Source organism: Carya illinoinensis, chromosome 12 (genome assembly GCF_018687715.1).
Source record: "Carya illinoinensis cultivar Pawnee chromosome 12, C.illinoinensisPawnee_v1, whole genome shotgun sequence".
Lineage (NCBI taxonomy): Eukaryota > Viridiplantae > Streptophyta > Magnoliopsida > Fagales > Juglandaceae > Carya > Carya illinoinensis.
The window spans coordinates 22,609,629-22,630,070 of NC_056763.1; the positions used below are offsets into that span (position 1 = coordinate 22,609,629).

The 20,442-nt window shown below is 34.6% G+C and overlaps 2 protein-coding genes and 1 long non-coding RNA gene across 4 annotated transcripts; 1 reads left to right on the forward strand and 2 right to left on the reverse strand.

Moving 5' to 3' along the window:
* Positions 1 to 865: 865 nt before the first annotated feature.
* Positions 866 to 7,330, reverse strand: LOC122289186. Its single transcript, XR_006236135.1, has 3 exons — positions 7,120 to 7,330; positions 5,669 to 6,035; positions 866 to 4,549 (listed from the first exon to the last, which is right to left on the reverse strand). It is a non-coding gene; the product is annotated as an uncharacterized LOC122289186 (long non-coding RNA).
* Positions 7,331 to 10,344: 3,014 nt separating this feature from the next.
* On the forward strand, positions 10,345 to 17,166 carry LOC122289944 (ABC transporter E family member 2). Of its 2 annotated transcripts, XM_043097386.1 has the most exons (13): positions 10,345 to 10,547; positions 10,641 to 10,778; positions 12,340 to 12,425; positions 12,523 to 12,620; positions 12,700 to 12,817; positions 12,899 to 12,988; positions 14,543 to 14,847; positions 14,960 to 15,155; positions 15,232 to 15,417; positions 15,524 to 15,793; positions 16,003 to 16,248; positions 16,515 to 16,649; positions 16,742 to 17,166. In XM_043097386.1, the coding sequence occupies exons 2-12, from the start codon at positions 10,676 to 10,678 to the stop codon at positions 16,632 to 16,634; spliced, it is 1,818 nt and encodes a 605-aa protein (XP_042953320.1). In that variant the 5' UTR covers positions 10,345 to 10,547; positions 10,641 to 10,675; the 3' UTR covers positions 16,635 to 16,649; positions 16,742 to 17,166. The 2 variants fall into 2 exon arrangements, with proteins under 2 accessions (XP_042953320.1, XP_042953321.1); XM_043097387.1 differs by lacking the exons at positions 10,345 to 10,547; positions 10,641 to 10,778; positions 12,340 to 12,425; ... (1 more) ...; positions 12,700 to 12,817; positions 12,899 to 12,988 and adding an exon at positions 13,981 to 14,002.
* A 1,760-nt stretch (positions 17,167 to 18,926) lies between these two features.
* Positions 18,927 to 20,342, reverse strand: LOC122289346 (pentatricopeptide repeat-containing protein At1g31790). The gene has a single exon (XM_043096327.1). The coding sequence runs from the start codon at positions 20,340 to 20,342 to the stop codon at positions 18,927 to 18,929; it is 1,416 nt and encodes a 471-aa protein (XP_042952261.1).
* Between the last annotated feature and the right edge of the window lie 100 nt (positions 20,343 to 20,442).

A 20,442-nucleotide genomic window follows, 5' to 3' on the forward strand; every position in this document is an offset into this window, starting at 1 on the left:
CGTGAATGCATGAGTAACTTGTTTATCTTGAATTGTACTTATTTCATGGTGAACCACGTTTGAGTCCATGGCACCACATAACTTGTCATGTAGTGAAACACACTTGAGTCCGTGTTTCACTTAACTTGCATAACATGAAGTGAAATACGCTTGAGTCCGTATTTCACTTATTTTGCTTGACGTGGAGTGAAACACGCTTGAATCCGTGTTTCACTTATCTTGCTTGACATGGAGTAAAACACGCTTGGGTCCGTGTTTCACTTAACTTGCATGACATGGAGTGAAACACGCCTGAATCCGTGTTTCACTTAACTTGTGGTAACCACGCTTGAGTCCGTGATACTGTCTTAGCATAATTATGGTAAACACGCTTGGGTCCGTGCTACCCTAAAATGTTTATCTTTCTTAATGCATGATAATTTTCTTAGACTTCATAGACTTTTCTAGCATGACATATTCTTGTACATGGCATGGCATAACATGATATATTATTGTACATGGTATAGCATAGCATGACCTGGCCTAACATGATTTAATCATTTTATGACATTTCATGGCATGCATGATCTCAAAACTACATGAATATGGCATACATGATTTGGCTATTTATTACATGGCATGCTTGACTTAAGTTATTGCACGAACAATACATGGCATACATGGTCTAAGCACTACATGAATGAAGCATGCATGATCTGTCTATTTTAATTCATAGAATACCTATCTTAAATTATTATATGATCACATCATGGCTTCCATGTGATTTTAGTAACATTCAATCCATCAATCAACAATCCATAAAAGCATAACACATATATAGGCTTACTTTCCTGTAAATCATCATAATTCATAGAAGTTTATGAAAGCGATCTAACCTTGACTTGGCTCTTAGCGCAACGTAGATAACCATCAAAACCATATCATATTATCATACCCAATTATAATATTTACATTACACATACATTTATATGATCATATTATTTACCTCTTAGCGTTGCTTCCGAAATCTCACGTCGTAACTCGTGACCTATATAAGGCACTAGACGTTACTAATCTTTCTAAAAAACGTGTCGTAGCAATCTAATTATTTAAAATCTTACCATAGAGATAATATAATGAATATTCAAATATAAAAAGATTACCTAAAATAATATTATTCCAAAGCTCATATGATGATCTTAATAATTTTATAAAACTTAGTTAAAGGTCATTTGAAATATTAGCTAAGATAACAAGCTGAAACAATATAAAAGAATTCTTTAAAGTATGCTTAAAAGCCCTTCAATATATTGTATAAAAGAATGAGTCTAAGACTAATATATTTATTTAAGTGAAACTTTGGTCTGATTTAAGTTTCAGCCCAACCCCAATTACAGAAATCATTTAAGGTTACTAGAATAGTTTCTGTAAATACAACCAGCCCAATAAAATAATCAAGCCCACAAGAAATCAACTCACTTATCAATTAAAACAAGTTTCTGAAATATACTAGAATCAAGCCCAATTTAAAACAAAAGTCCATATTAATGAAAGATGTCTAATAAACCTCAAGCCCAGCCCACAAGGAAAAATAGCCCACGTATATGATCAGGTTTAAAATATAAAGTCTGCCTAGTTACTAGAGGGTAAAGAGGTAACTTCACCAAAAGTTCCTTTATGAGGCAGTTTACGGAAAGGTTAGGTGCAGTAGGTTGAAGGGCATTTGTGTAATAACCAAAACTTGCATGTACTTTTCAGTAAAGTAAAAGAAATAAGAGGATATGAACAAAGCAAATAATCATTTGCTGGAGAAAGCAGGCCAGCGATAGGATCTAAGGCTTGCTAAGGAAAGGTAATGTGTGACAAGAGAGAGAGAAAAAGGTGGCAGACTGCAGTGGCTTACCAGATAGTGGGGTGTTCAACGAAGTGGTTGACTGGCAGTGTCTGTGCAGATCTGAAGGTGCTCTGATGAGGTGGCTGGGTAAAAGAAAAGAAGGGACTGCACGAGTGCTATCCTTTTCTTTTCCCTCTTTGTCAACTAAAATTTCTGAAACATTATTCTGAGGGTCTGGTGATATTTTATAAAGGTGAGGGAAAGGGTTTTACGTGAGTTTTCAGGAGATTAGCTAGAGTTTTCAGGGGATTAGCTAGATCTGATTTGGTTTTGATCTTAGAATCTTTTCAAAAATTTTTAAACCTATCTGATAATAATAGAGAATACAAGATAAAAGGAAACCACCTTAAAAAACTAATTAATCTGGTTCATTATCTTATTTAACAAATAGATAATTATAAGCATCTGAAGATAAATAAATAAATAAGTAATTAATAAAAGCAATAAATATAAACAGAACATAACTAAATAATTCTAACTGAATTAACCTAAATTCTAGGTTCGTATGTTACAGCTAGGGACCCCACTCTTGAGTCTCGTTTTTTAGTCCTGCTTAATGTGTGCACGCCACTGTGGTATTTCCTTCGTTTGTTTTTTCATTTGCTTTCCACGATTACATTTCTGCACAACAGCGCCAGGGAGCATCATCTTCCCCTGTCCCCATTAGATTGCCCTCAAACCATTTCATTTTTCCCAAACCAATGCCCCGTTCGACTACCCCCAAACCCTAACCGTCTACCCTCGCCTCCATTGAACCCATCTCTGACCGGAGCTGGGATCTCCTTCATCAGACCTCAAATCCGGGAAACAAAACAAGAGAGAGCTAGAGATTCAAGTCTCACTGTGGAAGAGGGGAGAACACTGCGCGACAGTGAGCTGGGTATGGCACGATGGCTATTGAACAGAGATTTTTTTAGCCAAACAGGTTGTTGAGAAGTTGCTTGAGGTGGTGGAAGTCCGTTCAGGGAAAATCGAGGCTGAGAGTGCAACAATTTGCTCTTTTTTTGGGCAACCCAAACAAAGGCTTTGAAGAGATGAGGCGTGGAGGAAAAACTAGGGCTGAAGCGAATATGGTGGCTAACAGGAGCTTGTGCAAGGGCGGCAACATACACTGGGAGTGACGAAGGTTGTTGTGTGGGTTGGAGGTTGGCTTCATGGTTAGATGGTAGAGTGGTTTTGTGTTGTTGGGTTGGCTTGACTGATGAAGGGAAGACTTGGTTGGCAACAGTTGTGGTTGTCGTGGCCTTGGGCAGAGTTTTGGGTTGAAAGATGTTATGGTTTGCTGGTCTAGGTGATTTAGTTGGTTTGCAACATGAAGAAACATTAAGATAGATAGAGTTGATGAGAGAGATAGCGAGAGACGAAGACTGAGAGACAGAGTTGGTGAGGGAATTACGGAGAGAGTTTCAGCGAGGAAAAAAAAATAAAGAAGAAGGAGAATGCTTGGGCCTCAGGGAAATGAGTTTCAGCGAGTTACTAGGCCACGGTCAACTCTCACACATGCTCTGTTTTTAATAGTAAAAATAGAGGTTTGTCGTGCATGGAGTTGAGCCGTAAATTGATTTCGTGGTGGCTGAGTTTGGGATGCGCAGAGTTCAACAACACCGAGAAATAGCAGCAGCAGCAAGCAACGTGGAGTAGGCACTCGAAGAGGATGACCGTGGGAGGATCACGATAGTTGAGTGAGCGGTTGATCTATGATGAAGTGCTCTATTTTGGTTACTTAAAACAGAGGTTGACTCATGCAGATGGTGCCTATTTTTATGTGTTTGGGAGGTTGGAGCTACGGTGTTGGGTTGCGTCCGTGCAAATGTGTCACTCGTTGATGGTGCTGGGTGATCTTCCGCCATCGGTAGAGAAAAAAATTAGAGGAAGTGAATAAGGAGTGAGAGAGAGAGACAAAGAGTAAGTGCTGTGAGGGTACGTCAAATCGTCCTAGAAAACGTGGATGAAAACGTCAAAACGTGTTTCAGTCAACGTGGGGAAAAAAAAAATAAAAAAGGCTAATGTGGAGGACCACGTCAAGCAGGAAGAGAAAATGGGATCCCACAACGGGATCCCTAACATTTTCCTTGATTAAAAATGCTGAAATGTCAAAAAGAAAGATGAAGTGTGGTGTCAACCTATGTTCCATCTCCAGTATCACCAGAAACTTCCACATCGCAAGATAAATTTACCATACTACTTGTTTTTAAAAAGGTCGTATAAAAGGAATTTTGAGGGACTCATGATCTGTGGTAAGAAGAATGATCTTGTAAAAATGGATTTTGAGGGACTCATGGGTCTGCACACTATGGTAAGAAGGAAGATGAAAATAGTAACTTTTATCGGTTGTAGTTGGATCTATGACAAGAACAATAAAAATATGAGCTGTCTCCCTCCTATTGGAGGGTGTAAAATACACTTTCACAGCAAATCGATTTTAAGTTTTTTTCGAACATAAAATAACACAAAGGTATCAAATATCCAACTACGTAAGAAAGAGCCAACCAATATCTTCTCAAGAAGGGGAATATACTTATGGTCTATTGGTTTATTATCCCACCGCATCACTCCAATTACATCTTCTTCGCCTTGATTAGGACATCAACCTTGTCAAGGAATGAATGCTCGCTCCTTCATATTCCAATATCTAGTCTCCTATCTATCTCCAGGAGAAGATGATTGCATTTTCATCTGTTTGGATTTGGATTAGTTATTTGGGGGAAAAAACTTTCAATAATCTTATTCCAAAACAAATGCATGTACAAAGTTACCATTTTTTTGTACAAGCATGAACAAAGTTACTATAAATGAAGAAAAGAGTCTCACTAGTCATAAGCCATCTAGACAGCAGGTACAAAATACCAACCCAAGTAGCCCACTGTAAACTGCTCAACCAGCTTCCAACTAGCACAATTCCTCAAGGCAACAGCCCAACCAACCTGAAGTCTTAAGGCCCCGTTTGATTACACAGATGAGATAAGATGTTTTGAATAGTAATGAATAAAATATTGTTATAATATAATTTTTTAATATTAATTTGTATTAGAATTTGAAAAAGTTAAATTATTTATTATATTTTGTATGGGGATTTGAAAAAGTTAAATGGTTTATTATATTTTGTATGAGAATTTGAAAAAATTGTAACGATGAGTTGAAATGAGATGAGATGAGATTTTTGGTTTTGGTTAACCAAGCGGGGAAGTGCTTATTTGGAAAAAGTTTTCATCCCAAAATTCTCATTTCATCACATTCCATTTCCTTCCCAAACATCATTTCAAATATAAATACTTTCAAACTAATTATTTCAACTTTTCCAAACTTTCAAACAAAAAATAAAAAACAATTCAATTTTTTCAAATCACCAAACAAAAATAATATTAAAAAACAATATTCTAACAATATATTAACTTTATAATATTTTTTATTAACTTTTTTCTCTCTCTCCCAAAACCACATAAAAAATTAACTCAAACTATCTTACCACTATTCACAAAATTCTTATCTCATCTCACTCTCTAGTAAACTGACTTTTATTGGATTGGTTTGAGGTGGGCAGGTTGTTCGGGTGGTTTTCCTGCACAGACCTGGTATAAAGGATTCATGTCCATCTAATGCCACTCAAGAACCTCATATGAGCAACATTAAATATTATAGAGCCACAAGTTTTGTCAATCTGTTTATAAATTGGACAATCCAATTTGAGAATTAGAGAGATCCTAATATGATGTGTTTCAAGTTTTTTGTTTCGAAAGTTACGTATCCCTCCAACAAAAATAAGTTATACAAAAGAAAGTTAAAGTGAGAGAGAACCTTAAAGAATGTAGCTCTCCCTACATCTGCAAAGCTGCACCAGAGATATTGCCATTATGCGTGGTGAAAGCTGCTGACATCCTTACTATAGGTAACATGCCATTGTTGTCACTGTCTTTATAAAATATTCCTCAAATTATGCATGAATATAAGGCTAAATATATACCATTCTGTTGCTGTCCTACATCATCAAGCTAAAATCTTTCTTCAAGTTAAAAGAAAAGATTTTAGCGAGACGATGAATGACAACAAGAGAAAATATATATATTTTCATCTTTGATCCACACAAATTTTGGATTTGCCCTCAACATCTCAGTAGCAAACCCAAAATCCCTTTCTTGACAGCTTGGAAGATGACCTCCGGAACCTGAACATAATCCCCTTGTTAAATACCAATTATGACACCTCTTCATGTGTGGGACGGATTGTTCAGGGAATTGAACACGAATCAACTTCATTCCATATAACCCAAAAATAGGAAAAGAAGGCTAAAACAGTTCAAAAAATTAATTGAGGAATGATATTGCTTGAGTGGAGGCAATAATATATACCCATGAATTTAAGCACACTAGAGACTAGATGGCACAACGAAGCTGGTGAACCATGAATAGCTGGACTCTTATTTCAAGCTTAGGATCACTCAGTAGCTAACATCCAAGAATATTCACAATAATTGCAGCCCTTGCATTCTTAATCCACCTCTTTAATATGTATTGCTCTAATATCAATCTCTTAATCTTCATTTTATGAATTACTTAAAAAAAAAATGACTGCACAGATTTCCCACATACTCTATTCTTATAACCCCATGGAATAAAGCCACCTAAAGATATAACTATGACGTGTTGACAGCCATATTAAATGACTTCTCAAATTCTCCTGGAACATATCAAGTATTACTTCTACAGCGATATCTCTAGGATGCGTTGGCAAAGGAACATTAACCTTCATTATGGAAATTTTTTGTTAACTACGGCACAAATCATCATCCGTAATTTGAAAAATGATTAAAAATTACACCAAATCTAAACCAGACTTCACTTGGTTGAAAATGTTCCGTTGCTAGTATGTCTTAGCAAAGGAACATTAATCTTCAAATTAAAACTAACACTAAAGTTGTGTACTTTTCTTACCTGAAGAATATGTATGCTTGGCAAGCAACATTGAAAATAAGCACAACAGTAAAAAGGTTCTAAGATTTGTCTGACCAGTTCGACATTTTATCAAACAGATGTCATGCATGGTTTTCTACACAACCCTTATACTTCTTCAAGCCAATTCGGCCCCTCGACACCATTCAATCGAATCCGGCGTTATGTATAATTTTTATATAAATTATAACCACACAAAACTAAGAAAGCTACTGATTTGCTGAGGAAAAATCATAAGGAAGCCTAGGCTGAAAAGCTAAAAAAAACACACACACAGACGAAGGAGGTCTGAGACGATACCCGAGAGGGAGTACCTCTGGCCGCCGCTATAGGTTTCGTGTAGTTGAAGGGGCGTCTCTTCCGGGTGATTGGATTCTTTGGATGTGATTCTTTATTCCTTGCATTCCCCCATGCAAAAAGGAGACAATTATATGCTTTCGCGTAATTGGTTTAACATTTATTAACGTACAGTACTACTCATAATTTTCTCGTCATTTAATCGAGATTATAAGAAATTTTATTTGTAATTTCTAAATAGAGAATGTATATGTAGATTCTTTATTAAAGAAGAAAAAATATCATTCTAAAATATAAATTTTAATAATTTTAAAAAATTTTAAAAATAAAATTATTATTTTTTTGATAGAAAAAATAAAATTATTTATATTTATATTACAATTCCCAAATAGGAATAATACGTAGTATTGCCCACCATATAGTATTAGATAATTAAAAATTAATTATTATAATTTACTTATAAATATAGATTTTAATACTATGTTATAGAATGATGAGAAGAAGATAAAAAAAAATATGAAAAATATTTTTCTTTTATTAATATAGGAAATTTACTGATATCAAATACTTTTTACACAATTATTATATGTCTTCTTTTCAATTTGTAAAAATTAATCATACGCGCATTTTTTTTTATGATTTTAATAATAATCATATTTTAGAAGGAAAATGATAGTCTCACGGAGAAAATCCACAAAGAAAAGGTAACGAAAGTGCATTTTGTTTTTTTTAAACCATATTTGTATTTTTTTTTTAAATTACTAAAAAGAAACACACACAAATGATTGATTAAAAGAAAAGAAACACTAATCGGTACAATATTTCAATACAATGAATCGGTGGTCTTAGCATTGTCTATTTTAAAATGAGAGTATTTATATGAATTGGTATTATTTTTATAAATTATTCTAATTTAAAATATAATTATATAAAAAGTTGTAAAAGTAAGTATTTATTTGTCATTTTTTTAAATAAATATTTTAAAAATGTTATTTTATTATTAAATAACAGTATCAAGCATGTGGATGACATAAATGGCAAGGTTTGGATATAAAGATATTTTCATCTATCTTATTATTACAATTTTATTAAATTTTTATATAAAATATAATAAATAATTTAATTTTTCTAAATTTTAAAATAATAATAATATTAAAAAAATAATATTCTAACAAGAATTTATTCAACTTTAATCTAAAACATATAATTTCATCTCACTATTCAAACCTCACCTAAATCTGAGAAAATAAATAAACTAAAATTGAACAATAATAGTTAATGATTAAGAGAAGTGCTACAACTACAATTGGGTCATATAAAAATTAACCTACAAACTGACATTACTTCACATGATTTGTTAGATTTACTTTACAATAAAAATAATTTTACAATCTAACGTATTATATTAAATTACATTAATTTATAGATTTACTTTTATATGATCTTTTTATAACTAAATCATTTCTCAATACCTAATAATAAATATAATAACAGAAAGTAAATGAGAAAAAGATTTAGGCCCCATTTTGTTTTATGAACAATCTCAATCCATCCCATCTCATTTCAATATCTAAATATAAATATTTTTTAATTTCAAATTTTTTATTTTTCAATTTTTTTATCTAATCATTAACTAATCAATACAAATTCTTCAAATTTTAAAACAAAATATACAAAATAATTCAATTTTTTCAAATTACAAATTAAAAATAATATTAAAAACTTATAATCTAACAATATTTACTTTATAGTATTTTAACTCAAATTTTTTTATTACTATTCACAAACTATCTAATTACCATTCACAAAATTTTAATCTTATCCTATCTAATTTATGTAATTAAATGAGGCCTTATATGATTTAAGTTCTCCCTATAAGGTCGTTTCTCTTAAAAACCTCGATATTATTAAGGAGTATAAATCGGTCCAGTCGAGGAGATGATGGACCAAATGTCCATTATTTTATCGAACTAGACCGTTAGCTATCGATCTTATTCGGTCGGTCCGGCTTAGTTATTTTGTTATTTTATTTCATCTTTTTTTTTGTAAATAAATTAATAAAAAATTATTTATATTATTAAAATTAAAATTAAGTAAATTATTAATATGGATTAGGTAACTAATTCATTAAAAACAATTTAACAATAATTCTATTTATGATGTTAATAGTTTTTTTTTTTTTGTAAGCTTATGATATTGATAGTTACTGATTACTAACATAGATTTTAGTATGCATAATTATTAATAATGTCCTATATTAAAAATTAAAATTCTTTCATTTTATATATAGTTAATGAATATCAAATAATTTTATTATACATAGATTATTCATACTTGCTTGCAACTTAGGTATTTAAAAAAAAAGTTACTTAATTACTTTAACTAAATGTAAATAGTAGAATATATATAAATGCATTATGTATCTACATATATTGTCATATGATTTATGATACATCATTAATTAATAGCATATATTATTTGACATTTTATATGATCAATGATGATAGATTAGATAAAAATTACATAATTAATTTATACAACTACTATATAAAATAAAATAATATATAGATATAAATATATTAAAAATGTATGTATTAATTTGGTTTGGTCTAGTCTAGTCCGATCCAAAAATTAGAGACCCCAGGACCAGACCAAAACCCATTCAATCCACCATCTATGGGACCAAAACCGACCACTCACAGTTTCAGTCCGGTTGGTTTTTCCTATCCGGACAAAAACTTCTTCACCCCTAGATGTTTGGAAAATAAGATTAAATGAGAATTTTGTAAATAGTAGTAAAATTATTTATGAATAGTAGTACAATAATTTGCGTTAAAGTTTTTTATTGAGTTTTGAGATGTTAAAGAGAAAAAATTGAATTAAAATATTATAAAATTAAAATAATATTAAAAAATTATTTTTAAAATTTGAACAGTTAGTATTATTTTTATGTTTTGTTTTAAAATTTGAGATAATTATAATAATTTGATAAAAAATTGGATATTTAAAATGAAAAAATATTTATATTTGTATTGCTTATAGCTGGACGATAAACACTAGCATGCCGTGTTTGATCGCTGATTTTTTTATTTATTATTATTTGATGATAAAAAAATGATTTTAATTTTTTTTTTTTTAAAAAGTGATTTTAAATATATTAATATATATTTGTTTACTTAATAATCAAGAAAAGGATTAAAAAGAAAAACTGAGCGGGAGAGTAGCCGCACCCATAGCTGGACATGAAAAAGAAATAAAAAAGAAGTGGAGTGGGCTCGGTTCCATTTTTGGAGTTGCACAAAAGAGGAAGGAAACCCTAGTTGGTTCTGCGCGTGAGCATTACGCTTGCTTATTAGCACGAAATCTTTCCCGTACGCGTCTCTCTGTCTTTTTGCCTCTCTACTTTTCGGCAAATCAAGGAAAGAAAGAAGGTATCATTGGTTCTAATCTTTCACTCAAATTGTTCCAATTTTTTCTTGAGATTTATTTCATTTTTCGTGGTTATTGTGTATCTATCTTTTAAGGTGAAAAAAAGAAAGGAGGAAATTGGGATAGAACGATGGCAGAGCGGTTGACGCGTATAGCTATTGTGAGCTCCGACAGGTGCAAACCCAAGAAGTGCCGCCAGGAATGCAAGAAGAGCTGCCCTGTTGTTAAAACCGGTACGCTATTAATTTCAATGATTTTTTTTTTTAAAATTTCTATGTGGTTGGCCCAGATCGAGTTTTGATGATTTGCTTTAATTCTTTCCAAATCAGTTCATTTTCTTATTTGCGAATTATTGATAGTAAATTTACTGGGAATCAATTGAGTTTATTTTTATTTTTTAACCTCAATTGAGTTCATTTAAATGAAGAACCTTTTTAAAGTATTAATTAAAACGGGAGGTTTATCTATCAATATAACTAGTTGTTGGCGTTGTGTTCTGTCATGTATGATTAAATTTCACACATGACAAAGGTTCAAATCCCCTTGGGTCTAAAGTTCAAATCTCCTTGGGTGCAAACAATCTTTAGGGGCCATTGGACTTGAGGATTTTTTTTCTTGAATTACTGGAGGAGCACTTGCGGAAAACTCATTGCCGAGGGCCTGTGCATCCTGGGGATTAGTCGGGATGTTGTTCCTGAACACCTGGTGCCAATAAAAAAAAATTATTTTCAAATTGATTGTAGTATGACTTTTTGTTGGTTATTCCTGAACAGTTTATAACTGAAGGGTCAAGCTGGCATTTTCTATCAAACAGATTTTGAATGATTTCAATAACCAGAACTGGCAAGCCAACATTTTGTATTGAACAGATTTTGAATTATTGCAATAATCAGAACTGCGAAGATCTACAGATTGCTACCAAGCCAGTAGCACATCAAATTTATTTTAGATACAATACATGAATATGGTACTGGACTTATCTCTAATCTGTCGTCCCAGGACCCCATATTTCTCTAAACTTGCGTTTCCTGGACTGCATTGAACAAGGCCAGACAACCAGTTGAATAAGAGAACATGGAACCAGGGCGCTATATGCTAAGTCAGCTTATGCAGCAGATGAAGTACACTTAAAATCCATAAACAATTTTTTTTTTTTTATTAGCACTGGGTGTCCAGGACAAAAGTCCTGACTAATCCGGGGGTGCACAGACCCTCGGCAATGAGTTTTCCACAAGTACACTTGGGGTAATTCAAGGGAAAATTTCCTTAGTCCAATGGCCCCAAGAGTGTGAATGCAGAATTTCGAACTCAGGACATCCGGTCTAAAGTTGAACAACCTACTTCCTTCACCTTTTGAAGAGAAAAAATGGAATCACTTGCTCTTTGGGATCTTAATAATTGCATTTTGGGAAGTCTTATAAAAAAAAAAAAAAAACATTTTGGGCAGTAAAAAAAAAAAAAACATTTTGGGCAGTCTCAATATTTGAATGTGTTCTTGCGAATACACCACATTAAACATATGGGAACAATCCTCCAAAATTTTGGATTTCTATGACCTCCAATCCAGGACTCTGGACTAAAAAAGAATATGTTCATGAGATGAAATTTTCTGAAATGGGAATGCTGTGCTTGATGATTGCACCAACATACAAGGAAGATCAAGCTGAATGAGTGAATAGGCCCAAGGGAAGGTCTAGAACAACACAAGTAGAGATAAAGAGAGAAAAAAGAGAAAAAAATGCATATGCGGGTAAACAAATTAGCTTTCTTACCTGCTTTGCCCTCTATCTGCAGGTAAACTTTGTATCGAGGTTACCCCTGCTTCTAAGATTGCTTTCATCTCCGAGGAATTGTGTATTGGATGTGGTATCTGTGTTAAGGTATGTAAAATGGAGTTGAAATCCTCTGTGTTTATTCTCTTGTTTAATCGTGTTTGGGAGGATGTATTTGATGCGACTAAGTGATCTGTTGCTACAGAAATGCCCATTTGAAGCTATTCAGATCATCAACTTGCCGAAAGATCTGGACAAGGATACAACCCATCGCTATGGTCCTAACACTTTTAAATTGCATAGGTTAGTTTTCCACTGTTTTCCTGCAAAATAGTGGATTTCCTTTTCTGTTGTTTTAGATATCACTCCATTATATTAACAGGTTACCAGTCCCAAGACCTGGGCAAGTTCTTGGCCTGGTTGGAACTAATGGCATTGGAAAGTCTACTGCCCTTAAAGTTTTGGCTGGAAAATTGAAACCAAACCTGGGTCGTTTCAATGTAATACTCTCTACGCATATTTCCTTAAATGCTTCTTGATACATTTGCAACGGTTACTATATGACATTTTTTTTCTTTCAGAATCCTCCAGACTGGCAGGAAATCTTGACATACTTCAGAGGATCAGAGCTGCAAAACTACTTCACTCGTATTCTTGAAGATGATTTGAAGGTGTGACTTTTTTATTCTGACCTGTTCTTTTATATGTATGACCTGCCTTCTTGAATGAGGAAGCATTTTTGTGTTTTTGGATCTATCTTACTATTTAGTTATCATGTTGGTCTTCGTACAAGCAAATAAATTCTGAAGGTCTTAAATATTTTATTTGTTTATAAGTCTAAGGTGTCTCTATGCTGCTTCTATGCTTTAGTGCGATCTTGGTTGTTTTTAATAGTCCACGCGGATTGATCCCCCAAAAACTGTCTATGCATTGTGTACAATTGTCTAATCCCTATAAAGTTGTGCTTGACATACTTCCATGTTATGATTGATTTCAATGGAGTGAGTTTTCATGAATTTCTTGTATCACTGAACTAGCACGCTCAGGCAATGCTCTTGTATATGTCCCATATACTTGGGCTTATGCCTATTCTTATGGTTAATAAAATTTTGTTTATTTAAAAAAAAAGAAGAAAAACATTTTATCTAGAAAGGCTGAAATTAAAAGGGCTGAAAGCAGAGACCATCATGTGCAAGCTCAGCTTGACCTGCTATTAATAAATAGTGGAATTGTACCACACTCAACCTCCTTTCCTTGTGCGTAAGCAGCTCCAGGGATGGAGATTGAAAAAGGAAAAGGTGTACCGATTTGTCTTGCTATGCTTTACATTCTGACAGCTTTGTAGGATCTAGTTGGTGTGGCCTTTTAGTTTAAATTGCTCTTAAGTCTTGACTTATGCTTAGAGATGATAATTGTTGTGCATATCATTCTAAGTTTACACAAAAAGAGACTAATAAGTGATTCCTGAACTTTCTATTTCTCAACTGAACTCAGCATGAGTACCTATTAAATTGAGGTCAGCTATGGATCCTCAAAAACTATTGGGGGTCAGTTACATGCATTCTTGTATATGTGAAAGATCAATTAAAGTAAGGTGAATTAGTATTATGCTGGCAGCCATCCCGCCTCACCCTCCATTTTCTCCAGGTTTGAACCATCTGTGCACAAAATCCTGGACTGCTAATGCAAGTGGAGTTCGTTCTTTAACCTTTTAATATCCGTGCAAAATATTTTAGCATATATCAGTGTATTTTTCCTTCTGCCCCCCGAAAGAAAAACATATAACAATTTATCAGCTCATATTGAAACATATGTGGAATGTGGAAGCTGAGTTTTGTTGGAATTTACATACTTGGAGCTTAAATCACAATTTATTGAAATTTCAGCTGCTCCTTGCCTTAATTGAGATGTGAAACTATTTTTTTATTTAATGAGATGGTTGAATTGGCCCAATTAATTAATTCTGTTCACGTTCACTTGCAATATCAAGCCCTTGGACTTCATAAAGCTACAAAATATTTATATATTTTTTTGCACGGGAAGTGGTAATAATGAGAATAAGTTCAGCCGCTTAAATGCAAAATCGAGCTTGGAATGTCATTTATTAGTTTATTTCTGAATTTAAAATGGTGTGCTAGATTGGTCATTGAGTTGTCTTTTGGTTAACTATTAAAAGACCTTTGTTTAACAATTCTCTCTAAGAGAATGAGTATTCTTTTTATTAGGCTATTATAAAGCCCCAGTATGTTGATCACATTCCGAAAGCAGTTCAAGGCAATGTAGGGCAGGTGCTGGATCAAAAGGATGAGAGGGACATGAAGTCAGAACTTTGCAATGATCTTGAGCTGAACCAGGTTATAGATCGTAATGTGGGGGATTTATCAGGAGGAGAGCTTCAAAGATTTGCAATTGCTGTTGTTGCTGTACAGAATGCCGAGATATACATGTTTGATGAACCTTCAAGTTATCTTGATGTGAAACAGAGGCTAAAAGCTGCTCAAGTTGTCCGATCGTTGCTCAGGCCTCATAGGTTTTGGTTTCTCCAGCCTTCTGTTCTTATTCTTCAAATGCTTTTTCTTGTTTGTATTACCATTCAAGACTTCTAAGAAGGCTAATCACACTGTGTGAACTTTTGATTTCAGCTATGTAATTGTTGTGGAGCATGATCTTAGTGTTCTGGATTACTTATCGGACTTCATTTGCTGTTTATATGGGAAACCGGGAGCATATGGAGTTGTAACCCTTCCGTTCTCAGTCAGGGAAGGAATCAATATCTTCTTGGCAGGATTTGTTCCAACAGAAAATTTACGGTTTCGGGATGAATCTCTCACCTTTAAGGTGATTTGTTAGTTTTGTCAATTTAGGGCCTTTGAGTTTAGCTGTACCCTTTTATTTACTTTGCTGCCTGCTCTAGGTTGCTGAGACACCACAGGAAAGTGCTGAGGAAATTGAGACATATGCACGATACAAATATCCCACTATGACCAAAACTCAAGGAAATTTCAGGCTTCATGTTGTTGAGGGTGAATTTACTGATTCTCAGATCATTGTGATGCTGGGTGAAAATGGGACAGGAAAAACAACGTTTATCCGAATGCTGGTATTGTTTCTTTTAATAATTTTTGTGTTCTTTGTCATCTTCAGCTGTTTATGTTATTATAGATAGCCTGCTTTTCAAAATAGAGATCATATTGGCTAAACTGCAGGCTGGATTACTGAAACCTGATTCTGTAGAAGGTTCTGATGTGGAGATACCTGAGTTTAATGTTTCCTACAAACCCCAGAAGATCAGTCCAAAATTTCCATCCACTGTCAGGCACTTGTTACATCAAAAAATTCGCGATTCATACATGCATCCTCAGTTTGTATCTGATGTGATGAAGCCTCTTCTTATTGAACAATTAATGGATCAAGAAGTTGTGAATCTTTCTGGTGGAGAGCTGCAAAGAGTTGCATTATGTCTATGCCTTGGGAAGGTAAAATCATTCATATTGCGGTGTGAGTGCCTTGTTATAGTTGTTTGTTGGGATTTGTTGTCCAGAAAACCATGTAAATTTTGTGAGTGGTTTCGCACTAGAATTTGTGATTTATTCTTGGACGCTCTTGCATTATATTGACTGTCCAATAAGTTGCGTTTACCATGATTATTTCAAGTAGTTCTGATGTGTTGCTTGACTTAATGCAGCCTGCAGATATTTATCTGATAGATGAACCTAGTGCATATCTTGATTCTGAGCAGCGTATAGTTGCTTCGAAAGTCATAAAGAGGTTTATTCTTCATGCAAAGAAAACTGCTTTCGTGGTTGAGCATGATTTTATAATGGCAACTTATCTGGCAGACAGAGTTATTGTGTACGAGGGGAAGCCCTCAATCGATTGTACTGCCAATTCTCCCCAGTCATTGTTGACTGGGATGAATCTCTTCTTATCCGTAAGTGTCACAATCTTGTTTCCCCCCCCCCCCCCCCCCCCTTCCCTCCTCTCTCTCTCTCTCTCTCTCTCTCTGGTATTTTGGTTATATCGTGGTATTCAATGTTTGCTGCAATTACACTTTCATATTAATTCTTTCCAAGCACGTGTGAAATTCTAAATTTTAGCCAAAGAGTAATAAAATAATATAATCTCTTCTGCTGCTGCTCCCTGTCTCTGCCTGTTCACTAAAACTCTCATTGATGTATCACTTTGCATTGCATTCAGCATCTGGATATCACATTTAGAAGGGATCCAACAAACTACCGCCCAAGAATCAACAAACTGGACTCAACCAAGGACAGGGAGCAGAAATCTGCTGGGTCCTATTATTACCTGGATGACTGACATAATTATGAACAGGTTGGTTCTTTATGTCTCACACTTTCAACTGCAAGTTATAAGCACGCTTGTTATGAAACCCAGACGTAACTGGGATTTTTGTTCATATGCAGTTCTCCTTCACAAAATTAAATGGCATCAATGCGAGCAGTGGGATCTGAACCTGAATTATGTTGAACAATGAAAGAAGGTCCTTTGCCATGTTGGCAGTTGGTTAAAATGAGTTTTAAGGCCATGTTGTCTATTAATGCCAGTTTAATATGTTCTCCTATAATGTGCTGGCTATTCCCCAGTTTTGGTATGACATCAGTCGTACTTGGTTTTTATCACATCAATTCTTGTATTTCACTAGTTGGGGAACGGCAAAAATGACATCAATTGTGTTGCTGTGCTTGTGTTGGTTTCGTGATTTCTGGGCTAACAATTCCATAGTTTTTTCTATTGAATTGGTAAGGTTTCTTCTTGTCTTGAGGAACCAAGCATTTTGAAATGATATTTCATTAGGTTGCTAAGTATGAAACATGGGAAATTTTTGGAATTTTGTATCTCCTCTTTGGGAGTCGGAAGGGCTCACCATCCTACATTTTTCTTCTGTTTCGTGCGTTGTCTTGACAACCTAATAGAAGATAATTTCTATTAATTTTTGATGTTGCAAAGTATATGTACTCGAAGAAGTGGTCTGTTATTTGTTGTGTCAGAAGTTGATAACCTTCCTCACATTTCTCGGCACCTTATCGTATTCAATTGAACCTTGAATATCATCTTAAAAAGACATCTCAACAAATCTAAGTAAACCTTGACTAGGGTAAAAAGAGGTACACAGATTATTTGATAGAATGGATGGTTTTCGTGTTCCAACACTAATAAAAATGATTTTCTTTCTGGGCATTGATTGTTGTGATGTTGTATTAGCACATGATGAAAAGATGGCTGGTTGGTTGATCCAAATGATATAGATGACAAGAGACTTTGAGATGATGGATAAACGATATTAGAAAGATCTTGTAAATGAGAAGCATTTAGGGGGTTGCAGCTTTATAGAGTGGTTTACTGGCAATCAAAAAGTTGTAGCTCACAAATGCTGGCTTCTCTCTTTATTCCTGATTCATTATCAACAAATTTGTGACCATTTTCAGCTCAATTTCCCAAATTTTAAAGTCAAGTATTTGGAACAACCGCAACTTGTTTAGCCACAAACCACTGAAGAAGTGTGGTACTTGCAAGGCACAAGCAGCAAAATAGAAAGTAAGGCTATGCTTGGATGTTGAGGTGATTTCAGATGATCTGTGATTAGTAGTGAAAAATTAATAAATAGTAGTGAATTATTTGTGAATAGTAATGAAATAATCTGGAACTACTTTACTTACCAAGTACAAGTCTCCAATTTTGCATTACTTCCCAGCTTGAGCAAGCAAGTCTTTTGAAAGGTTGAGCAATTCTGCATTGCATTTCCAATTGAGTTTTGCTACATAAAAATAAAGTTGCGTACTAATCTGCGTACCAATACTGATTTCTTCATACTTAAAATTTAAATTCACATTATTTTCAATAAAATCTATTTTTTGACCAATCACATTAAATTGGTGCGCAGATTAGTACATAATTATGCTTACAACTAAATTTTTCCTTTCAGATCATCAGGACTCTCAGTGCTACTCTATGGCCAAGAGAGTTTGGAATTGAAACGAGCACCTCACCGATTTAGCAATAAGGTTGAGTGTAGTTCGACATGACTTTGGTGAAACTATGGTTAAAAAAAAAAAAAAAAAAAAAAAAAGAGAGTTCAATTTCGTTCGATTTCATTTGAATTGATCAGAATCACATTTATTTTAGTGTGTTTTTGAATCGTTTATTAAATCACTTCTCTTATTCGAGTTAGGTCAATTCTAGTTAACATTTTTACACTGCCATATAATAGGAAGAGTAGAAAGACTGAAAGATAAAAACGTGAAGTTATTTATTTTATTTGATTGAACATGAAAAACTTGATTGTGCACAAAGTATTGCCATTGCTATGCGCTTATAATTAAGGGTATATATATCTTCTTCATAGACGAGAATGTTGAGATAAAAAAGTTAGGACAATTTAGGTTAATATATGAATTACATGTTTACTGAAATTCTTTAGATTTATATCATGTTCTTATTAGAACTAGTCAATGAATTTATATTATAAACTCTTTTGTACATAATTTTAAAGTTGTATTACATATATATATATATATATATATATATATATATTTTTACTAACATTGAAATGTTATGGATCGCCTGATTCAATTTGTTGAATTGCTTGATTTATTGAAACTGTCCTTTTCCGATTTCGAACTGATACCCATTTTCAATTTTCAGGGCTTGGTTCAAAGAGATTCTGCCATTACCACATGCCATCCTCACTTCATTGACAATAGACTCTTGAGGCTGCATTCCAGCTGCCTTCATCTCATACAGCAACTTAATGGCTTCCATGTAGAAGCCATTCCGAATGCACGCTGTAACCATTGCATTCCAGCATGCAACATTTCCCTTGTCATCAATCACCTCAAACACCAATTTTGCATCTTTCAGTAGCCCACTTCTTCCGTACATGTCAACCAGCCCGCACTGCACAAAAGTATCTGTATCCAACCCAATCTTGATGGCATTGGCATGCACCTGTTGGCCACAGCGTCCACCATCGTCAATCTTAGCACATGCCCTGAGAATACTGGAAAACGTAAAGGTGCTTTTCTTTATTCCTGCCCTTCCCATCTCTTTAAAGTAACTAAAAACATTACCAAAACGCTCCTCTGTACAGCTGCTGATGATTCTGGCCGTCCATGTCATTGTGTTGTGACGTGAGAGTTGATTAAAGACAGATTCAGCGCCTTCTATGCACTTGAGTTTCCCGTAGAATTGGATTAAGGAACTGGTGATAAATGAATCAAGATTAGCCATACCCAACTTGTATAAGCATCCATGAAGTTGCTTTCCTAGATCCAGATCAATAGTGTATACGCATGCCTCGAGAACACACGCAATTATCCATGTGGGGTATTCCAACACGCTGAGTTGATATTGCATTTTCACAAACAAACTTATAGCTTCGTCATGGTTGGTATCGTTCGCATAACCAACGATCATGGTGGCCCAAGAGATGAAGTCCCTAAGGGTCATTCGGTCAAACAACTGACGGGCAGTGTCCAACAGGCCACACGATACGTGCATGAGGAGGAGCCGATTAAGCAAAGGCAAAGGAACTTTGAGGCCGCTCCGGGAGATGTGCTGATGCAACTCGGCGGCTCTAGTGGAGTCGGAGGAGAGAGTGCATTCCTGGACAAGAGAAGCATAAATATCAATGGGTACACGAAGGTGAAGAGAATCCATCAAGAGCAAAACATCGGAGGTCGTGCACGAGGGAGTGGGAGTAGGGGCAACGCAGATGGCGTTCTTAATTTTCCTCCAACTTTGGCTGATATCATCATTGTTTCGAGGACGTTCGATTGGTTTTGAAGTTTCAGTTTCGTCCCCAATGAAATGCGTACGTTGCTTGGGGCTGCGTCGAGGCAATCGAATTTGAAGTAGTGATGGAGACTTGGAAGAAGAATGGTCGCTTAAACTGACGATGCTGAGGCTGCTGCGATTGCTGTTGTTGTGGTTGCTGTTTCGGCAAGAGTAGGAGGACAAGTACGTCTCTATTTTTGAGGAAGGGGCTGTCGTTGCTACGACTTCCATTTGCAACAATTAACAATCAAAAGACAAATCCCACAGACAAACCCCAGGTTGAGCTCTCATTCTCTTCCTCAAATTTATGATTCACATGAAAGAAAAAGGG